Source organism: Notamacropus eugenii, chromosome 3 (genome assembly GCF_028372415.1).
Source record: "Notamacropus eugenii isolate mMacEug1 chromosome 3, mMacEug1.pri_v2, whole genome shotgun sequence".
NCBI classification, from domain to species: domain Eukaryota; kingdom Metazoa; phylum Chordata; class Mammalia; order Diprotodontia; family Macropodidae; genus Notamacropus; species Notamacropus eugenii.
This window is the reverse complement of record NC_092874.1, coordinates 485,518,571-485,539,494: the sequence shown is the minus strand read 5'-3', so window position 1 is coordinate 485,539,494 and position 20,924 is coordinate 485,518,571. Positions and strand designations below refer to the sequence as shown.

At 53.6% G+C, this 20,924-nt stretch overlaps 2 protein-coding genes across 10 annotated transcripts in view; one reads left to right on the top strand and one right to left on the bottom strand.

Moving 5' to 3' along the window:
• Positions 1–12,264, top strand: part of DLEC1 (DLEC1 cilia and flagella associated protein) — an 89,847-nt gene extending 77,583 nt beyond the window's left edge. For 3 of the 9 annotated variants that reach the window (XM_072599160.1, XM_072599154.1, XM_072599161.1), the window contains 4 exons: positions 5,014–5,167; positions 5,445–5,562; positions 5,801–5,938; positions 6,228–6,727. In XM_072599160.1, the coding sequence (XP_072455261.1) occupies positions 5,014–5,167; positions 5,445–5,562; positions 5,801–5,903 (375 nt within the window). In that variant the 3' untranslated portion in view covers positions 5,904–5,938; positions 6,228–6,727. Of the gene's footprint in view, positions 1–5,013; positions 5,168–5,444; positions 5,563–5,800; positions 5,992–6,227; positions 6,728–12,080 lie in introns of those variants that run through there. The other 6 variants (XM_072599155.1, XM_072599157.1, XR_011964848.1 and 3 more) reach the window with 6 other exon arrangements.
• On the bottom strand, positions 6,427–17,131 carry ACAA1 (acetyl-CoA acyltransferase 1). Its single transcript, XM_072599163.1, has 12 exons — positions 16,837–17,131; positions 16,648–16,741; positions 15,237–15,294; positions 12,707–12,786; positions 12,248–12,290; positions 11,179–11,277; positions 10,493–10,573; positions 8,629–8,819; positions 8,361–8,540; positions 7,867–7,922; positions 7,153–7,298; positions 6,427–6,926 (listed from the first exon to the last, which is right to left on the bottom strand). Exons 1-12 carry the CDS (start codon positions 17,023–17,025, stop codon positions 6,851–6,853), a joined length of 1,293 nt encoding a protein of 430 aa, XP_072455264.1. The 5' UTR covers positions 17,026–17,131; the 3' UTR covers positions 6,427–6,850.
• Positions 17,132–20,924: the final 3,793 nt, after the last annotated feature.

Genomic DNA, 20,924 nt, shown 5'->3' with positions numbered 1-20,924 from the left:
GGTCACCAGTCTGATTCGAAGGATACTACTGTGGGATCCCAGAGGCCCCAGGGGATGAAGCTGGAATGGGGTGGGTGGGAGGCAGGTGTGCCACATGGGGAGGGCAGGGCAGGGATGGGGCAGGTGGCCAGGGTGGCCCCAGCAGGAGCCATGGTCATGTGGATTAGAATATGAATCCCTGAGAAAGAGGGGGGAGAACTGGGCTTGGGACCCGTCTCTGGCACTGGCAGGAAGAAAGATGGGACCTGGCCCTTCCAAGTGGACAAGGGAGCTGCGAGGCCTGCGGGAGCCTCAGCACCATCGCCCTCCCCGAGGCCCTGGGCCTGGGGCTCTTGGCAGTCCCGTGCTCAAGCCTGGCTGCTGAGGAAGGACAGGAGGCCAATGAGATTGTTTTTTTAATTTTATTTTCAGGGTTGATAGTGTCCCTTCCAACTCCTCATCCCCCATCCCCCCAAATGCTGAGAAAACATGAAAAACCGGTTATAATCCTATATAGTCCAGCAAATTCCCCACTCACCATGTCCAGTATGCACATATGCATATGTATGTGTGTGTATAAAGTGTGTGTGTGTGTGCCAGGGCCATCAGCACTCTCCCTGGAGGTGAGCATCATTCACCACGAGTCCTCTGAAACTGGGCTTGCTCTTCAGCAAGGCAACTGGTGATGCTGTGGCGAAGAGGGCACTGACCTTGGAGCTGGGAAGACCTGAGTTCAGATCTGCCTCAGAGGCTGACTAGCTGTGGGACTCTGGACAAGTTGCTTAAGTTTTAAAACCCCTCTCTCAGTCTTCTCCTCTGTACAATGGGAATCCCAGTGGCATCAGCCTCTCAGGGTTGTGTGAAGGTCAGTCCAGATATTTACAAAGGGCTCAGCACAGGGCTGGCCGGTCACTGCAAGAATAATGCAGAGCTCCTCGTATGTCCTTAACCTACTCCTGTCATCACATAAATCATTCTCGTGGTTCTGCTCGCTTCACTTTGCATCAGTTCATACAAGTCTTCCCAGACCTTCCTGAAGTCATCCCCCTCATTGTTTCTTACACAGGCAGTAGTATTCCATCATAGTTCTATATCCTATTGTTGGTATATTGTAGTTGTTCAGCCACTCTCCAACAGATGGGCACCTCCTCAGGTTCCAGTTCTTTGCCACCATAAAAAACTGTTGTAAATACTTTTGCACATATAGGTCCTTTCCCTTTTTCTTTGATCTCTTTAGGATACAGACCTATCTCAGCGGTATTGCTGGGGCAAAGAGCATATAGTTTTACAGCCCTTTAGGCATCGTTTTAAGCAGGCTCTCCAAAATGGTTGAATCAGTTCACAATTCCATCAATGGTGTATTAATGTCCCAATTTTTCCACGTCCCCTCCAGCATTTGTCCTTTCTCTTTTCTGTCATGTTAGCCAATCTGATGGGTGTAAGGTGGTCTCTAAGTATCAGTGATTTGGAGCAATTTTCTGTATGACTATTGGCAGCTTGGATTCTTTGTTGAAAACTGTTTATTCATATCCTTTGACCATATATCAGTTAGGGAATGGCTCTTGTTCTTAAAAATTTGGTTGAGTTCCCTATATATTTTAGAAATGAGACATTTATTAGAGAAATTTGCTGCAATGACTTTTTTTTCCAGTTTCCTACTGCTATTCTAATGTTAGTTGGATTGATTCTGTTTATGTGGAAATTTTTAAATTTTATGTAATTAAAATCATCTATTTTGTCTCCTGCGATCCTGTCTATGTCTTGTCTGGTCATGAACTGTTCCCCTATCCATACATTTGACTGGTAATTTCTTTTTCACTCCTCTAATTATGCCTAAAAGTCATGTATCCATTTGGAGTTTATCTTGGTATGGGGTATGAGAGACTGATCTCTACTTAGTTTCTTCTAGACTGCTTGCCTGTTTTCCCAACAGTTTTTGCCAAATAGTGAGTTCTTACCCCAATATCTGGGGTCTTTGGGTCTATCAAACACTAAATCATGGTGCCTATTTGCTTCTGTATATTGTAGATTTAATCTGTTCCATGGATCCGCCTTTCTATTTCTTACCCAGTACCAAATTGTTTTGATGATTACAGCTCTGTAGTATAGTTTGAGATCTGGTACTATTATGTCTCCCTTCCCCATTTTTAAAAATTAATTCTCTTGATTTTCTTGATGCTTTGTTCCTCCAAATTTTTAAAAATAATTTTTCTAGCTATATAAAGTAATCCTTTAGTTGTTTGGTTGGCATGGTACTGAAGAAGTAAATTAATTTAGGTAATATGGACATTTTTATTATATTAGCTCAGCCTACCCCTCAGTAACTAATATTTCTCCAATTATTTAGATGCCATTTACCTAAAGAGTGTTTTATAATTGTGTTCATATATTATTCTATGTCTTAGCAGGTAGCTTCTCAAATATTTTATACTATCTGTAGTGATTTTAAATAGAATTTCTCTATTTCTTCCTCCTAGATTTTGTTAGTGCTATACATAAATGCTAGTGATTTATATGGGTTTGTTTTATATTCTGCAACTTTGCTGAAATTGTTGTTTCACTTAGTTTTTTATTTGACTCTGGGGTTTTATAAGTAAAGTAAACTAGTAAACTCAAAAAGTCTAGCTTTGTTTCTCCTGTGCTTATTCTCTCAATTTATGTTTTTTCTTTTTGACATAACTGTTATTTCCAGCACAATGTTGAGTGCTGATGGTGACCATGGACATCCTTGCTTTCCCCCTCATTTTACTGGAAAAGTCTCATCCACATTATTCACATTACATATGATGCTGAATCTTGGTTTCAGATAATTAAGGAAAGCTCTGTTTTCTCCCCAATCATTCTAGTGTGGTTTTTTAAAACAGGAATGGCTGTTGTATCTTGTCAGAAAGCCTTTTCTGCATCTTTTTATTTAATCATATGACTTTTGTTTTATATGTTATTAACATCATCAGTTCTGCTGTGCTTTTCCAGCCTGGTCAGAGGGTCTAATCTTAGTGATAGGTCACTGTAGTCTTCACTGTAGCATTTTTATTTACAAAGTTTGTGTTGATATTAAGTAGGGATGTTGGTCTGTAGTTTTCTTTCTTTGATTGGATTCTCCCTGGTTCAGTTACCAAGAATATATTTACATCCAAGACTCTTCTCTTTCCTATTTTTCAAACATCATATGTAGTCTTGGAATTGTCTTTAAATGTTTGATTAATTCACTTACAAATTCATCTGGTCCTGGCATTTTTTCCTTTGGGAATTCATTTATTGCTTGTTCAGTTCTTTTTCTAATAGTAGAGTTATTTAAACATTCTAATTACTTTCCTATTAATGTAGACAATTTGTTTTTGTAGATATTCATCCATTTCATCTAGATTGTAAGTTTTATTAGCATACATATGTATGTAAGTACGCATATATAGTTAGAGGAAATAGCTCTTAATGATTTTTTGCATTTCTCCTTCCTTGGTTGCAGCATTGAGGGCCTAGTTGAGAATCTATAGGATAAATTTGTAGTATCCTGAGGCAGCATAATTTTGATTTTCTCAAGCTTCATTTAGCAGCATATATGCAGGCATGAAAGCAGTGGATGTTGGGAGTAATCTTTTTTTTAATAGTGTTATGTTTATTCCAGTTACACATAAAGATAATTTTTGACATTAATTTTTTTAAATAAAATTTTGAGTTGCAAATTTTCTTCTTTCCTCCTCTACCCAGCCCCTAAGATGGTAAGCAGTTTGATATAGGTTACATATGTGCAATCATGTAAAATACGTGTCCATATTAGTCATGTTGTGAAAAAAGAAATAGACCAAAAGGGGAAAAACACACACAAAAATAATTAAAGTTGTGTGCTTTCATGTGCATTGAGACCATTCGTTCTTTATCTAGATGTAGTTAGCACTTTCAGTCATCACGCATCCTTCGGAATTGTCTCAGACCATTGTACTGCTAAGAAGAGCTAAGTCAGTTATACTTGATCTGATGTCCTCCTGGTCCTGCTCACTTCACTTGGCATCAGCTCCTCTAAGTCTTCGCAGGTCTTTCTGAAATGTCTGCTTGACATTTCTTACATTCACATACCACAGCCTGTGCAGCTATCCCTCAGCTGATGGGCATCCCCTCAATTTCCAACTCATCAACACCAAAGAGCTGCTACAAGCATTTTTTGTACATGTGGTCGTTTTCCCTTTTTTATAATCTCTTGGGACACAGACCTAGAAGTGGTATTGTTGGATATGCAGTTTTGAAGCCCTTTGGGAAGAGTTCCAAAGTGCGCTCCAGATTGGATCAGTTCACAATTCTGCCAACAGTGTATTAGTGTTCCAGTTTTTGGTGAGAATAATCTGCAGCTGGAGTTTGGCAGGGCGGGATCAGTGAAAGGATAAGAAGGCAAGGGACTTGAGAGAAGACAGCATAGAGTTGAGCTGGTTTTCTAAGGAAGGGAGGAGAGTGTGGCCAGGGCAGAAGTGATAGCCTGGGAAAGCCCCTGGCACTGGAGGGATTGTAAAAACACAGAACAGGGCTTAGGCTTGCAAGGCAGAAGTAGAGGGGAATGGCAACCTACCATGGTTGTCAGATCAAGTCATTTCAGAGCCCCTGAACATGGAACATGCATGTTAAGTCCCCTAGTGTGAGGACAGAAAGCCTGGGTACCAGGCAATCACCTCATGGAGGAAGGAAGGACTGATCAAGAGCTGCCAGATTCTTAATTGGGGGATGGCCCTTGGAGGATGGGGTTAGATGGAGATTCCCCTCTCCCTGACCAGTAAGCTCAGGGGGGTGAAAGTGCAGTCAGGCTTTAAGGGACCAGAAGTGCCCCACTGGCCACTCAAGGTTCTGTGGCATATGATTGGAGCGGGGAAAGGTGGGGATGAAGGGGAGAAGAACCAGCAGGAGGCTGTTGGCATTGTCCTGGCATGGGAGGATGAAGCTGTGGAGAATGGTAAGCAGGGCACAAGAATTGGCGGCTGATTGGGGCATGATGACATAGCAGGCACTAGCTGGACTCCCGCCAAGCTGATATGCCTTCCTTGCCCACAGGTGGTGCCCCTTTTGGCCATTGTGTCCATTCCGTCCCTGCAGCTCTCCACTAGCTGGGTGGACTTTGGCACCTGCTTTGTGAACGAGATGTACACCAGAGAGGTCATGCTGCTGAACCTGAGTGCCTGCAGGAGTCACTGGATAGCTCTGACGGGTAAGACCCTGAGCACTAGAACCAACCTTGAGAGGGATACCAAAGCTTGCAAGGGAGGACATCCGTTGAGGTCTTGGGGAAAAGATGGTCCTGGTGGGCTTGGCCACCAGCAGTGGCTCTCCACAGGGAGGCCTGGCTACCATCCCACAGCCCAGGAAGGGGGGATGTGGCTGCCACATGGGGACACCATGCAGAGCAGAAGCCACGGTGAGCCTGTGGCCACCTCCTCCCTCCTGCCCCTCCATTAGGCCCCTCCTTTGTTTCCTCCAAACCACAGACAAGCAGGAGCGGCACAAGGCCATCTTCCATGTCTACCCAACCAGTGGCGTACTGGAGGCTCGGGGAGTCAACTCCCCACCGACCTCCATGAGCTTATACATCCATTTTACTGCCAGGTATGGGGCAGTCCCAGCCTTTCTTGTGATGAGGGGGAAGAGGGCAGCCCCATCTTTACACTGGCTTCCCTCCACGCCTTGCTGGCACTCGGGTTTCCCTGGGCAGGCCATCCAAGTTTAGCATGACAAGAGCCCCACTCCCTGCTCATGGTCACACTTCTGACATTGAGGTGGCCCAGGGTCTCTCCTGCTACCCACTGCTGCCTGGTGATGGGCCATCCATCCCTTCTCCTGGCAGTGACTGCAGTGAGTCTGAAGCAATTGTGACGGTGGATAGCATCCTGGGAGAGGCTTGCATCCTGCATGTGCGTGGGCAGGGCTCCTATGATGAGAAGTACTAGATACTGGTGGCCTGGCATGGCCAGAGTCTTGTCATGTGAGTGGGGTGTGGCAGTGAGTGCCACTGTTAATAAATGCAGATTACCTGGACTGCCCTTCTCCTCCTCTGCTGGGGCAGGACTGAGGGGATGGGTTGGCCCAGGCAGACTCTTCTGCCTGGGGGAAGGGGTGAAGGCAGTGCCAAGGGGGCTGGGTTCTACTGCAGGGGCATCAGCTCAAGGACATGGCGCTAGGTGGGTGCCTCTTTTTTTTTTTTTTAACAAAGATGATCTCGTGGGTTTCTCACAACCCATGAGGTCAGTGCTACAATAACCCCCATTCTACAGATGAGGAAACGGAGGCAGACAGGTGACGTGACTTGCCCGGGTCACAGAGCTAGCAAGAAAGCATCTAAGGCCACGTTTGAACTCCAGCCTTCCACCTAGCTGCCTTCAGAGAAGGGAAGGGGAGAGCTCATGCCCTCCCCATGGCCTAAGGGGCATCCTCAGTTCAAACCCCTGCAAAAGACTCTTGAGGAAAGAATGCTGACATTAGTCATCAGGTTTATTGTTCTGATTCAAGAGATTTCAAACACGCAGTGCACCCCAACACCTGGATGCCCCCTTCCCTGCCCGCCCCAGGCCAGAGCAGGAACGTGAAGAAGGGGGCAGAGGTGAAAGCCTGGATCAAGCCACAGGCCAGTGAACAGGTCATTCACTGGCTACAATTTTAGTTATTTATGCAAGAGAACATTTCTTTTAAAAAGGCACGAAAGTCAGGGAGGAGACAGCAGCTTCAGGTCTGCTCCCAGTAAGGAAGGAATGGGAGGGAGGGAAGAGACAGGACGGGGCCTGAGCGGAGGCCAAAGACCAGCTCCCTGCCCAGGGCCCCGGCCCCCTGCCCAGGGCACCAGCCCTGTGGAGGCGTCCCTGGCTACCCAAGGCTGCCTCCCTGACCCAGAGCAGAACCTTCAGGGCCCTGGGTACTCAAAGACTGCAGCTGCTCCCATCCCAGTGCCGATACACATGGACACCACTCCATAAGCCCTGTAGGGGAGAGGTGGATTAGAGGTGGCCTGGCCAGCAAACTGACTGCCCTGGCTTTCAGGCTGGCTTCCTGGCTCTCTCTCCTCCCTTAATCCTCCCAAGGAAAGGTTGGCCTTTTCCCAGCCCAGTCCCCTGGAGCCTGGTTCCTTGTTGGTCTATGCCCAGCCCCGGATTCACACGTTGGCCTCCCCTGGGCAGCCCCCTCCCTGCAGGCTGGGCCTCTCACCTCTTCCCCCTTCGTTTCAGCTCATTGAGAAGTGTGATGACCTGGCGGGCCCCTGTACATCCCAGGGGGTGGCCCAAGGCGATGGCTCCCCCAAGGGGATTCACCTTCTCGGCAGGGATGCCCAGCTTCTCCACACAGTAAGAAGCCTGGAAGGACAAGGAAGGCAGGCTTGAGGCTCTCATAGCCTTCCGCTGGCACGAAAGGCAGCCTCCTTATACTCCCTGGATGGGGCACCTTCCCGGTGGTGCCCATGGGTTCTTGGCCAGGGAATGGTTGAGGTTAGCGACAATAAATAGTAGAGACATTTCCCCCCAAAGCCAATGGAAGCTCTCTGTGCACAGGGATGGAAACAGTCTGTGTCCTCTGCAGCGAGCCCGGCACACAGCCGGTGCTTAATTAATGTCCACTGACTGAGGTACTGATTCTACGTTTCCTGGCCAAACATGCAGGAAGAGGTCCCATCCTCCTTCTCCCTGAGCCTGAGGTTCAATAGGGAGGGACTCCCACTCTGTCCCTCCTCGAGGCCCCCTGTCACTAGGGATCAGACGAGCAGAACCCAGTTTTTCATGATTTCCAGCCAGTTCTCCATCCAGCCATGGCACAGTCACTTCACCCCAACATCGTTTTAGAAACTGAAAGTTTCCAATACGGGCTCTGGCTGTGGACGCTGCAGAGTGGGCATGGGAGGGCAGTGGAGTTGACAGGGTGGCTCACCTGACTGGCAAAGGCCTCATTGATCTCAAAGATGTCCACATCCTTCACAGTTAGTCCTTCGAGAGAGATAAGTGACGCCAGGGAAACAGTTGGTCAGCATCAGCAAGTCTACAGACAATGCCCAGCCCTTCCCCAGGCTAGCCCCGCGGGCACTCAGGTTGATGCCCCAAACACAGGCAGCTGTTCCTTAGTCTCCCAGTTAGGAAATGTGCCCAGGGCATGTTATGGCCCCCTTGGCCTGGGGGATGCACGGTCTCCACCCCCCCTCATACAACCACCCCCAGCTTCCTGCCTAAGTCGGGCAGCAATGGGGAGCCTGTCAGCCTCCTGCAAACAGGCCTGACCCTCTGGCTGCCCCATGGTCAGCTCTGTCCACCAACACCTCAGCCAGCTTTTCCTCCCAAAGCCTCCTGGGCATCAGCCAGTACAGGAACCCCCCTGCACACAAGTGGGGGCCCCCTCCAGAGTCATCGCAGTTGAAGCCCTCTTCTCACCTGATTTCTCCAGTGCTGCAGGGATGGCATAGGCAGGTCCGATGCCCATGATGTTGGGGGGCACACCCACCACGGCGTAGGCCCTCAGGATGCCGAGGATGGGCAGACCCAGCTGCTCAGCCTTGGCCCTGCGAGCCAGCAGGATAGCAGCCGCTCCGTCGCTCACCTGACTGGAGTTTCCTGGGGAAGACAGGGCTGGTGAGGAGGAGGGATGGAGCGAGAGGTCCCCTTGGCACTGATGCCAGGCCACTGCACCCCATGCCCTCACCGGCAGTGGTGGATCCATCTTCTTTGAAGGCTGGCTTCAACTTGGCGAGGCCTTCCATGGTGGTGCTGCCTCGGATGCCTTCATCCTGGGACACGGTGATGGTCTTCTCCTTGCCCGCATTGTCTTGGATGGTAGTGGTCACAGGCACAATCTCAGCCTGGAAACACCCCTGGCTCTGGGCCCTGGCCGCTCTGTTGGCACCAAGGCAACAAACTTAAGAGTAGCTGTGACCAGACTTACAGAGTAGCTGGCAGGGAGCCAGGGACCATCCCAAAGATGGCCAGCATACAAGGAGAGCTTCCAGGGTGTGCCTACTGGGCCACAAAAGCATGCCAGACCCTGCTATCAAGGTGGGCACTTCCATGCCCTGTTGGGGTCAGCCCCACACACCAAGCAAGAGAGGACCCACTCTAGGCCAGGCCCTAAGAGCTGCCAAGATGGGCTGTGCTGGGCCACGGACCCTGGAGAGCCACCCATGGGCAGCCATGCCCACAGCTCAAGGAAGGGGATATGCACAGGCTGCAGAATAAGCATGGCCCTCCATCCCCCCCAGTTCTTAGGGGCTCAAGGCTCCAAAGTGTGGATGGTTCCCATGAAGGCCACAGGAAAAGCCACAGATAAAGGCCCAGGAGGGATCCGAGGGAGCCGGTCCATCAAGTGGCACATGTGAAGGAAGGGAGGTTAGGGAGAGAGTGCAGAGAAGGAAGATCCAAAGCCGGGTCAGATCAGAGGCAGGAAGAGCAGTCAGAGTGTGAGGTGGGGAGACCAGCCGCAGGGGAGGCCGCAACCCTGTCCATTAAGCAACACTTGGCCCCTGGGTGGACAAGGAGGCAACAGAGAAGGAGAGTGACCCAAGGATGGCAGGGGAATGTGAAGCGCCTACTATGTGCTGGGTCACATAGGACAACAACTCATCCTGACTCAATGGGTCATGGGGAAGCCTGAACACCTTGGAGCCCGGGGGCACTTCACTGAGGAGAGGTCCAGCACAGACCTTGTCCTCAAGGCTCTTCCACTCCCCCAGGGAGCCAACAAGTCAATACAGAAGGATGGGGAATAATTTACAGAGAGAGAGAGATCCAACTACCAGGGCATCAGAAAAGGCTTTTCATAGGTAGCAAAAGCCAAATTCTGAAGAAAGCAAGGGACCCCAAGAAACTAAGGGGAGGACAGGTAGCCTTCTAGGCAGAGACAGACACAGCCAGGGCAAAAGTACGGAGGTGGTAGATGAAATGCTGAGTTCAGAAAATCACTGCTAGGCAGAAATAGGACGTGCCTGAAGGGAAGTAATGGGAAAGAAAACTGGAAAAGTCAGCAGGAGCCAGACTGCAAAAGGCTGCCTTGGCATTTTGTATTTTGTTCCAAAGACAAGGGGGAGCCATGGCATGTTGTTAAGCAAGACAGTGATGTGGTTCAGAACAGGACTATCATTCAAAAAAATGTGTCTGGGTCCCAGAGAGGCCGGGAGGTCTGGGCTAGACCAAGGCAGCCTCTGAGGACATTCCCAGCTCTGGGATTCTGTAAAACACCTATCACGAATGTACCAGCCACAAGACCTCAAGGATGCAGGGACAACACTGTGCCTGGAGGCAAGGCCTCACACACTTACCGGCTTGGGGACCCAGGCAGAGTCTGCCTCAGTGTGCTCATCTGTAAAATGGGGTTGTTGTGCAGACTAAAGCAAATTATCCTGCTCAGGATTCCAGGGGCTCTTGTGGTCAGACTCCTAGAGCTCACAGGGACCCACAGCTGGGAGCACAATCTTGCCTAAAACAGACCCCTTCCTGGGGGAGGTGTCAGCCTATGCCACACCCAGCATGCCACCCATGTCCACAACCCTCCTCTGGCCCAGGCACACACTCACTTCTTCTGTGAAGCCAAAGCAAAGGCATCCTGCTTCTCCCGGGTGATGCCAAATCGCTCTGCCACATTTTCTGATGTAATCCTGGGCCACCAACAAGAACAAAGGGTCAAGACAGGAAAGAAAGGGGGAGCTGGGCTTCTCGTCTCATCCCTGCCCTGCCTGCGGCCCAGGGCAGGGCTGGGGTACGACTGGGGCGCCTGCTGCCTACCTGCCTCCAAAGGCCACCCTGGGCACAGAAGCGAAGAAAAGTCAAGGCTTTTTACAGGGACTGCCCAGCCCATGTTGGCACCAAAAAAGGAGACTGTGAATGGGGTGGGGTCAGGGAAAGCATGGAATACACAGGCATAATGACACCAAGGGACCAAGGGACAGACATCATCCAGCGCAAGGATGAGGGCCCCATTGTTGTAGATAACTGATGAGGCTCAGCGTCATACCTCATCGGTGCGCACCCCATTGAGAGTACTGAAATGAGCAGGAAGCAGCCTCCAAAGCCCCATAGCCCTTCCTGAACTGAGACCAGCAGCAGGTGGACAGAGAGGCTGCTGCCAGCTTCCCTCCTTGTGGAGTCACAAGGCCCCACCTGGAACCCAGGCCAGAGTGAAGACACAGCTCTAGGTCAGTCAGAGGCTCAGTGTGGTATGGACCCTGAACCCCCAGCACAGGCCTGGGGCTGGAGAACTCACCCCATGGGGATCAGACAGTCTTTGGCTTTACTGTTCTCTACCAGGCGGGATGTGATGTTGCCAGGGTTCCCTCGGTCAGCCATAGACATGGACTCCACCCTGAGCAGGAGAGAGGTGCCTCAACTCTGGGTTCCCCTGGAGGCTCATGAGCTGGCCCAGCTTCTCCAAGGTGGAAGGGCAAGGCCTGACCAAGGCCATGGGCCAGGCAAGGATTCTGCGGAGGGCCAGCAGGTGTGGCTGCAGGGCCCAGTATGGAATGGGGGTTGGGGGAATGGGAGTGAGGTAGCATGTACCCAAGCATGTGTCCCAGGCTAGAGTGGGAGTGAGTCCTGGGTCTCACTGACCTTCTTACCAGGCCTGAACCACAAGAAGCTACCAGCAGCCTAAGAGTGGTGGGTTTGAGATGACTCCAAACGAGGAGGGCCATCAGAGACTGCTAAGGGGCCTTGAGCCCACTCTGCTCATTTTACAAGATGGGAGGTGACAGGGCTAAGGTTAAAGGGCTCCCGAGGGACTGCCTAGAACCCAGGTCCTCTGGCTGGGCTCTCCCCCAGCCATTGTGGAAGGAGGCGGATGACCATACCCTTTGCCACAGGGACCACTGAAAAGGGAAGAGTGTGTAGGCTGGTGGAATAGCCCAGCCTTAGGATGAGGACAGAGAGCAGTTACTGCTTCAGCCCCTCCTATCTCTGTGACCCTAGAAAAGCCACATCAGGGCTCCATAGCCTCAGTGTGTTCACCTATAAAATGGGATCGTTGTGGTACTGGTCCTCCCCAGGGTTGTGGGGAGGCCACTGGCTGGCTGGATGGCTAGCCGACTTTTCCAAGGACAGCCCTCCCAGGGGGTCGGTGGTCACTTTGATGAGCAGGCCATGACACCTTTGCCTCCATGCCCACTTCAGGCCTTCCTCCACACTCCAGCTACTTCCTAGGAGGGGACCATTTTGGCAAAGAAGGAGGTGATCATCTCAGCAAGAAAGCACCACAGTGGCCTTCGTGCAGCGGGACCCTTCCTGGGTCCACAGACACTCCACACTGGTTTGTGGGAAGGGGTGGGGAGGTTGCTTACCCACAGGCCAGGCCAATGTCATAAGAGCCCTGGAGGATTCCACCTACAATGAAAGCATTTGTGAGCGTTCCTCTAGGAGGGGCCCCCACACCTCCCACGGGCCATGGTCTCAGTGCTGGGGTGGCTGGCAACTCCTGTGGTTTCCTCATCATAAAAGCCCTCCATGCAATATTTCTTAGGCTCACAGGATCCAAGGAGGCTCCAAATACAGAGGCATGAGCTTCAGTCACTAGTTGGGGCAGCAGCAGCAGCTGACCCGGGAGGAAGAGAAGGAAAGAACAGGAAAGGATGGGGCTTTACAGCTCACTGAGGCTGGCTCTCACATTCCACCAGAGCAAGCCTAGGAGGCTGGGCAGCCGAGGATTACCCTCATTTATATTAGAAGAACCAAGGCTGTGAGACTCAAGTCATGATTTGACCCTGTGTTCCAAGGCAGTGGGAGGCCCTGCCTCAGCTTACCTGCAATGTTCATCAAAGCCTGCAGCCCCGAGGAGCACTGCCGGTTGACAACACATGAAGGTACCGTCTCTGGGATGTAACTGGAACAGAAAACGCAGCAAGTCCCCTTGGCTGCCTCCCCTCAGGAGCCATGAGGGAAGAGGGCACAGCCAGAGGAAGGTGTTCTACAGGGCCAGGAACTCTGCTCAAGGGATCTGCATTAATATGTCCTTCTGTTCAACAGGAGGGGAAGGGAGGAGGGTGGTAAAAAAGAGGCCCTAAGAAGGCAGTTATTAGGATTAATTATTATATTACCAATGTAATATTGGCATATTAATGCAATGCTTTACATTGTTAGTAACTAGTGCTTAGAGAGCACTTTGCAATTACCTTGTCTGAGCCTAGCAGTCACTCTCTTCTCCCCAGCTCCTCTCCTCACACACCCAAGCCATTCATTCCCTCCACCTCAAATCCCTCCCCCCAACCACAGTTACAAAGCGGACAGAGCCTCCAAGATGTCATCACCCACGGAGGGACCACCTCCATGGTTGAGAATTCTGAAATCCCCTGAGTGAACATAATTCATTGGCTTTCCGCCTTGCCCTCTGCCTTCCTTACATAGCCAGACTTCATCCACATTGTTACCCACCTTCCCTTGATGATTCTCTGGCCATGTGCTCTGCACTGAAGAGCCAATGGCAATGACTGCTGGTGGGGGTGGGGGTGGGGGCTGGGGGTGTTTGGCACTCAAAGCTCTTCGTAACACACCCCCTCCAATAAATCTACACCCCGGTGACACTGGTCTCCTTGCAGCTCCTTTAACAATCTCTCTACACTGATCATTTTCCATGCCAGCAATGCTCCTCCTCCTCAGCTCTATCTCTGGACTTTCCTGTTTTCCTTCAAGTCTAGACTAAAGTCTCACCTACAGAAAGACCATCCTAATCCCCCTTATTACTAGTGCCCTCCTGTTGACTGTCTCCAATTTATCCTGCACAGTGTTTTTGGACAGTGTTCTTTGCTTGTCTCCCCCACTAGATTATGAAGTTCTTGAAGGAAGGACTGTCGCCTACCTTTCCCTGTATCCTAAGCACAGTGACTGCCTGCAGCAGACATTTACTAAGTGTTGACTGCATGTCTGCCTGCCAGCCCCTTCACTGGCTTGAATTCCTAGGTCCTGGCTGGTCTCTCTAGGGCCATGTACCTCATGTACTCCCGAAGTTTATATAAGGAATAAAGAGAGTTGCTGAGCTTCAGTGGAGAATGGTGAACTTGAAACATGGCCCTGGGTTCAAATCCTGGCTCTGTCACTTGTTTCTGATCTCTTCAGGTTGCAATTTCAATCAGGAAAATGAGGGTGGAAGGCATGGTCCTTATGGTCCTTTCTAGTTCTTGCCTTCTGGACCTGGGGAACATCCTTGCTCTGAAGGCTGAAGGAGTCAGTTGCCTGCCACTGATGCCCTCCAGACCATCCAGAAGAACTGATGGAGCCCTGTGTGGATAGCCAAGATTCCCACAAGAAGCTCATGATCCAGTTGGGGTTCAAGGACATACAGAGAAGAAGGTTAGCCAAAGAAAGAACAGGGCTGAACAGGAAGATGTCACACTGAGGAAACAGGACATGGCAACCTTTATCTTGGGTGGCTGAGCACACACTGGACACAGCTCCAATGTTACAATGCCAATTCCAAGACAAGCTTGGGCCTCCAGGCTGGCTCTACCTCTGCAGGCCCATACCCAGCTCCCATGGATAGAGTCGCTGAAGAGGGTGTTTGGGAATGGAAATCCAGGTTCTGGAGCCAGACACAAGGCATAGGACCACCAATGGGCTAGCCACCCCTACACCATGCCTCCGGTTGGCCCCATCTCCCTGAGAGTTAGTTTCTGAATATCCTAGGAAAAGTATGCCTTAGAGGAATTAATAGCAAGTAACTCCCTGGCTTTAACCTGACCTGGGAACTACAGACTTCAATTAATAAAAAGATCCCCCCTTCAAATCTGGGGAAAAGTTCAGAAATGTAGGTGCCAACAGATAGTTAATGTGTTCAGCTGAGTGTTGGGTAACGAGGGAAAAGTTCAACCACAGCTTAGCCAATGGCTGTGAGGCATCGTGGACGTTGAACTCCTACGTTCCTTCTCTCTAAGTAGATCTAACTGGCATCTGCAAAGGTGAAAAGTTTTCTATTTTCAGCCCCACCCTGACCCCATGCCATTTTTGTGCCACAGCACAGACTCTATATTGCCCATGGCATGAGCTGGCTGGGTCCAGCTTAGATGGTACCCCACTGTCTTGGCTGGGTCAGGCGGCTGACCCTATGACCTTACAAGCTGGCTTGTTGACCCCAACACCATGGGGAGTAGGGTGTTCACCCCTCTTGGTGGGCTCAATGGTTGGGGTCCTGAGGGGTTCAGGTATTCCTTGAGTGCAAGTGCATACTCTCCTGTCCTCTAACTGGCCACCCCAGCTCCCGGTCTAGCTGTGGGAATGGTGTGTCTTGCCAAGTCTAAGGTCAAAGGGGAGCAGACCAAGAGCTCAGAGAACTCTGTTTACCTTAGAAACTGGGCAATTCTGGCCACAATAGCACCGGCCCCTGGCTGCAGCACATTCCCTGTGGGCAGAGAGGGGGGCATTTCAGGTGGGGGAGAGAGGATGCCTCCCACTTCCAGCTGTCCCACAGCCTCTAGCAGGGTGGGCTTCTTGACCACTTAGGGGAAGGGTTATAGTTCAGGATTCCTTTGGGAGACAGGTTTCGCTTCTGTTTGTAGCCAGTATCTGGTACACAGTAGGCACTCGATAAATGCAGCGGCATCGGCAGTAGTCCTGTCTAGTGCCCACCAGGAGATTCTCCCTCCTGGAATTCCTCGCCTTGGGTGGAGGAGGGCCCCTGGGCCCCTGGGCCCCTGGACCCCTCGGCCCCTGGACCCCTCGGCCCCTCGGCCCCTGGGCCCCTGGACCCCTCGGCCCCTGGACCCCTCGGCCCCTGGACCCCTGGGCCCCTCGGCCCCTCGGCCCCTGGGCCCCTGGACCCCTGGGCCCCTCGGCCCCTCGGCCCCTGGGCCCCTGGACCCCTGGGCCCCTCGGCCCCTCGGCCCCTGGGCCCCTGGGCCCCTGGACCCCTCGGCCCCTGGACCCCTCGGCCCCTCGGCCCCTGGGCCCCTGGACCCCTCGGCCCCTGGACCCCTCGGCCCCTGGACCCCTGGGCCCCTCGGCCCCTCGGCCCCTGGGCCCCTGGACCCCTGGGCCCCTCGGCCCCTCGGCCCCTGGGCCCCTGGACCCCTGGGCCCCTCGGCCCCTCGGCCCCTGGACCCCTGGGCCCCTGGGCCCCTCGGCCCCTCGGCCCCTGGACCCCTGGACCCCTCGGCCCCTCGGCCCCTCGGCCCCTGGGCCCCTGGGCCCCTGGACCCCTCGGCCCCTCGGCCCCTGGACCCCTGGGCCCCTCGGCCCCTCGGCCCCTGGACCCCTCGGCCCCTGGACCCCTCGGCCCCTCGGCCCCTGGACCCCTCGGCCCCTGGACCCCTGGGCCCCTCGGCCCCTGGACCCCTCGGCCCCTCGGCCCCTGGACCCCTCGGCCCCTCGGCCCCTCGGCCCCTGGACCCCTCGGCCCCTGGACCCCTCGGCCCCTCGGCCCCTGGACCCCTCGGCCCCTGGACCCCTGGGCCCCTCGGCCCCTGGACCCCTCGGCCCCTCGGCCCCTGGACCCCTCGGCCCCTCGGCCCCTCGGCCCCTGGACCCCTCGGCCCCTGGACCCCTGGGCCCCTCGGCCCCTGGACCCCTCGGCCCCTCGGCCCCTGGACCCCTCGGCCCCTCGGCCCCTGGACCCCTCGGCCCCTCGGCCCCTGGACCCCTCGGCCCCTCGGCCCCTCGGCCCCTCCTCCCCGCCTCCCCTCCCTGGGCCTCAGCTTCTTCCCGGGTGAAAGGCCCTGCAGAGCAGCGTCCCTCTCGGCCGCGGGCCCCCACTCACCCACGCAGATGTCGCCCAGCTCCTCGGGGGGCAGTCCCACGTCCTGCAGCACGGCGGTCATCACGGCTGACAGCAGCTCGTCCGGCGTCGTGTCCTGCGGGGACAAAGGGGCGGAGGCGGGAGATCAGCTGGGGCCGGGGGAGCCCCGGGAGGGGCTCGGAGCAGAGAGAGGTCGGCGGGATCAGCTACCTTGAAGCCCCCGCGGCGGGCCTTGCCGATGGCCGTGCGCCGCCCGTGCACCACCACGATGTCGTCGGCGGACGCCTTGGAGCGGGCCGCGGAGGCGAAGCTCGCGCACGGGGCGGCCTGAAGGCCCAGAGCCGGGCCCGGGTCCGGGCGGCCGGACAAGTGGCCGAGCACGACCTGCAGGCGCTTCATCCTCGGCCCCACTAGCCCTGCCCCGGCCTCCTGCGGCCAGGCAGTCTAGCTCTCCTGGCCCCGCCCCCGCCGCCTCGCCAGGCCCCGCCCCGCCGACTTCCGGTCGTGGCCACGCCCCGCCCCGCGCCAGGCCCCGCTCCCGCCGCCTCCCGGTCGTGGCCACGCCCGCCCACGCGCCAGGCCCCGCCCCCGCCGCCTCGCCAGGCCCCGCCCCACGCTGGCTTCCGCCCGTGGCCCCGCCCCCGTCTCACACAACTTCCCCCTATGGCCTTCGGCCGTCGCGGGACACATCCGTGTCCACCCTGTCTGTGGCTCCTGTAAGATTCTAGAGATTAGAAAGCCCGCCCAACAGATAAAAGGAGGTGGAAGTGAAGTTCCGCCCATGGGGAGGGTAGAAGGAAGGAGAGGACGGTAGGCCGGCTCCGCTCCCAAGGACCGAGAGGCAGGTGAGGCCGCTGCAGGTGAGACGCCCTCAGGCGGCAGGAGGTCTCGGCGCAGGCGCACGTTCTCGGGGAGGCCGGGGGGCGGGGCCTGCAGCTGCCTTGTCAATTCCACTCGGTGACGTCACCCCTCGTGTATCCGCCCCCACGCTGGTCCATGCCGTCTTCACCCGGGCCTGGTTCCTGCAGCAGCTGCTAGCGGGCCCGGGTCACCCCCCATTCAGTAAATTCCAGGGGCACCCCGACCTCCCGCTCTTCCCCCAGTCTGGAGGGTTGCGGCCCCTCATCTCCCCGCTTTCCGGGCTTCCAGCGCCAGCGGAAATCCCACGGGACCCCCCACGGAGAAAGCGCTGCCTCCTCCAGCCACCGCGCCTTTATCTCGCGTCTGCTCGCTGTCCCCTGCCGGGTGTCCGTGCTCCCCGCATCCCCCCTCCTGGCTGCAGAGGCCTCAGAGGGCCCCTTGGCAGGCACCCAGAAGCAGAGGGCGTTCCTGAAGTGGCAGAGAAGAGGAAACGAGCCCTGTCCTCACCAACGGGCCTGCGCAGGAGGATGGGACGGGCACCGACGTGCGCCGTGCCAGCTGGTAACGTGGCATTGCCGATGCCAGCCTCGGTCTCCCCCCTCCCACCCCAGCCAGTATGGGGAAGGAGAGCTCTGGGGTCTCCCACCCCCACGCAGCTGCCCTGCTTTGTGGCTCCTTCCCCGGGAGACTTTTCCCCGTAACTGTCAGTGCCAGCCGATTCGTCCGGGCTTCCAACAGTGGCTGTCCTTTTACTCTTTTGTGAGGCAGAAGGGGCCGGGCACCAGGAAGACCTGACCCTTCCTGGGTATGACCTTGGCCGCATGGCTTCAGCTGTAGAGTGGGGATAATCAAAGTATGTTTCCTAGGGCTGCTGTCAAGTTCCTGGCACAAACGCTGCGCTCTCCCCTTCTCTCACATCCATCCCCTCCCCAACTGCGCCCAATCAGAAGAAAAAACTGTAGTAGACGCAGTCAGGCCACAGTGACCACGGCCCAGACTGGCACCTCTCCTGCTCCTTGAGCTTATCCCCTCCCTGCTCCTCGGGGACTGTGGCTGCGGGTGAAGCTTCCCAAGTGGCCTTCCTTTATGATGCTGATGTAAACTGGTCCCCTGGTTCCGTCCGTTTTCCATTGTCCACACTGGACTTCGGGCCTTTATTCCTCTTTGCCTGGGTGTGGGGCACTAACTCACCGATGGCTGGTTTCGGATCCAGGCTCTTCCCCTCCGTAACTTTGCCAGAATAATATTCCCGGGGCCTGAGCACTACGCTGCTGAAAAACCCTGATGGCCCCCCACTCACTGCCTCTGAAGAAGGCCTCCACCATCTGGCTGTACACAAATTTGGCGATCCAGCCAGACTTCATTTTTCACTTCCCACTTTTCGGGCTGCCATTCCCTAGGGCTGACATGCCCTTCCCCCTGCTCTCTTCCTGTTGACATTTTAACATCGGGTCCCCAATCCTGCCCTGCCCCCAGCTATGTCCCATGGCTTTCCTCTAGGCCTTTTTGGGGCATTTTATGGGTAGCCATGAGGCAGACCTTCAACCTTGAACTGCTGGCCCAGCTCACTGTCTTAGTGACCCCATTCACATTTGCATGACCTTCAGCTTTGATTCTGTTGTGTTTGGGGCACTTGGAGATTTGCAGACGTATAAAATCCCTCTGTCAACACAAATGTTAAAAAGATGGACTTTGTGCAGGGGAGCAGTTTGGGACCATTGGACTCTGCTGGTTATCGATTCCTTCTCCATTCCAATATGGGCCCAGCTAACTCCAGATATGGATCCTAATGAAATAGAATGGTCTTCCCACTACAAGTCACAGTTTAGACAATAGGCGCTTTAAAATTATTTTTTCTTTTTTTCAATCAGCCTCACTCTGCTTTCTCTCCCACCCACCTCAACCACTCTCCTCCCTTAACTGAGAATGAAAGGAAAAAAAGGCCACTGTTAGAAACATGTATACTCAAGCAAAACAGATTTCTACATTGGCCATGTCCCAAAACATTTGCCCACTGAGTCCTTCCCCTTTCTGTCAGGTGGAAAGCACATTTCCTCATGAATCCTCTGAAACTGTGGTGATTCATTACACTAATGAGAGTTTCTAATTCTTTCAAAGGTGTTTGTTTTTAAAGGATCAAATGAGAGATTTGTAAAGTCGTTGGCACAGTGCCTGGCACGTAGAAGGGACTTAAGAAATGCTTCCACCCTCTCCTGAAGTTGTTCTGCTGGTTGTGTTCACTTCACTCTGCATCAGTATATGAGCCTTCCCAGGTTTTTCTGAAACTCTGCTGTTTCTGATTTCTTATAGCACAGCAGTCAGATGCCATAGCTTGTTTGGCCATTCCCAGTTTAAGTGTATCCCCTCAGCTTTCCTATTCTTTGCCACTTCAAAAAGAGCTGGAAATATTTTTGTACAGCATTAGTTTTACTTAGGATCAGTCCCTCTCTCAATCTTGTCTCCCCTAATTCCCTCTCCCCTTTACCTATTTACTGTTGGGTGAAATGCATTCCCATGCCCAATCCTGTGTCTTGTTTTTCCCTTCTTTGACCAGTTTGATGAATGAAGCTCAAGAATCAGCTCCTTCTCCTCCCCCGTATATGATCATTGCCTCCAACCTTCCTCCCCCCACTTTCCACAGTGTACGTCTTCTCCTCTCTAGGTTCCTGGTGTAGCCCCAGGTTCCAGGGGACACGGATCATCTGCTCAGATCAGAATGTAAGCTGTTGCTCCTTGTTCAGAGGCTTGTGATTTTTTACTCATGTTTATTTTTCACGTTCCTCTTCACTCTTCACTCTTGTGCTTGCTCTTCAAAGTTTCCAGGTCTGGTCTTTTCATCAGAAATGCTTAGAAGTCCTGGATTTCATTTAAGATCCATTTTTTCCCCCTGTAGAATTACACTCAGTTTTTCTGGGTAAGTTAATCATGATAGTGGGGTAGAGGAAGAGAGGACAGAATGGCAGGAAACAGGGCAGTGAGCTCCACTCCACCAGCTTCTCCCAACAGATCTAGAAGATGCACCAGAATGGGTCCAGATAGGAAATCCAGCCAGCTGGATGGATGGGGAGGTTTGTGGCCATTGGGGACAGGTTCAGGTCAGAAGCACTGCAGTGCCCGGGGAGCCCACACTGGGGCACTGCAGCAGGGAAGTGTGACAACCAATGGGTAGGTTTGACACCCACTACCCAGTTCTGGGTCACAGATCCAGGGACACTGAGAAAGTGAGTAGGAATGGTGCTCTGAGTGGAGAGGCCCTGCACTTAGTATGGAGGAGGGAGGAGGCTGGCCAGCAGGCAGCAGCAGCAATCTGGCTCAAACCTCAGGAGCAGAGTAGGATCTCAGTGTCAGCTTCTAGCCCAGCCTGTAGAGGAATAACCAGGTCATGAATCCTGGACCAAAGGGAAGCCTGAATTTCTATCCCTCTAACCAGCAAAGCC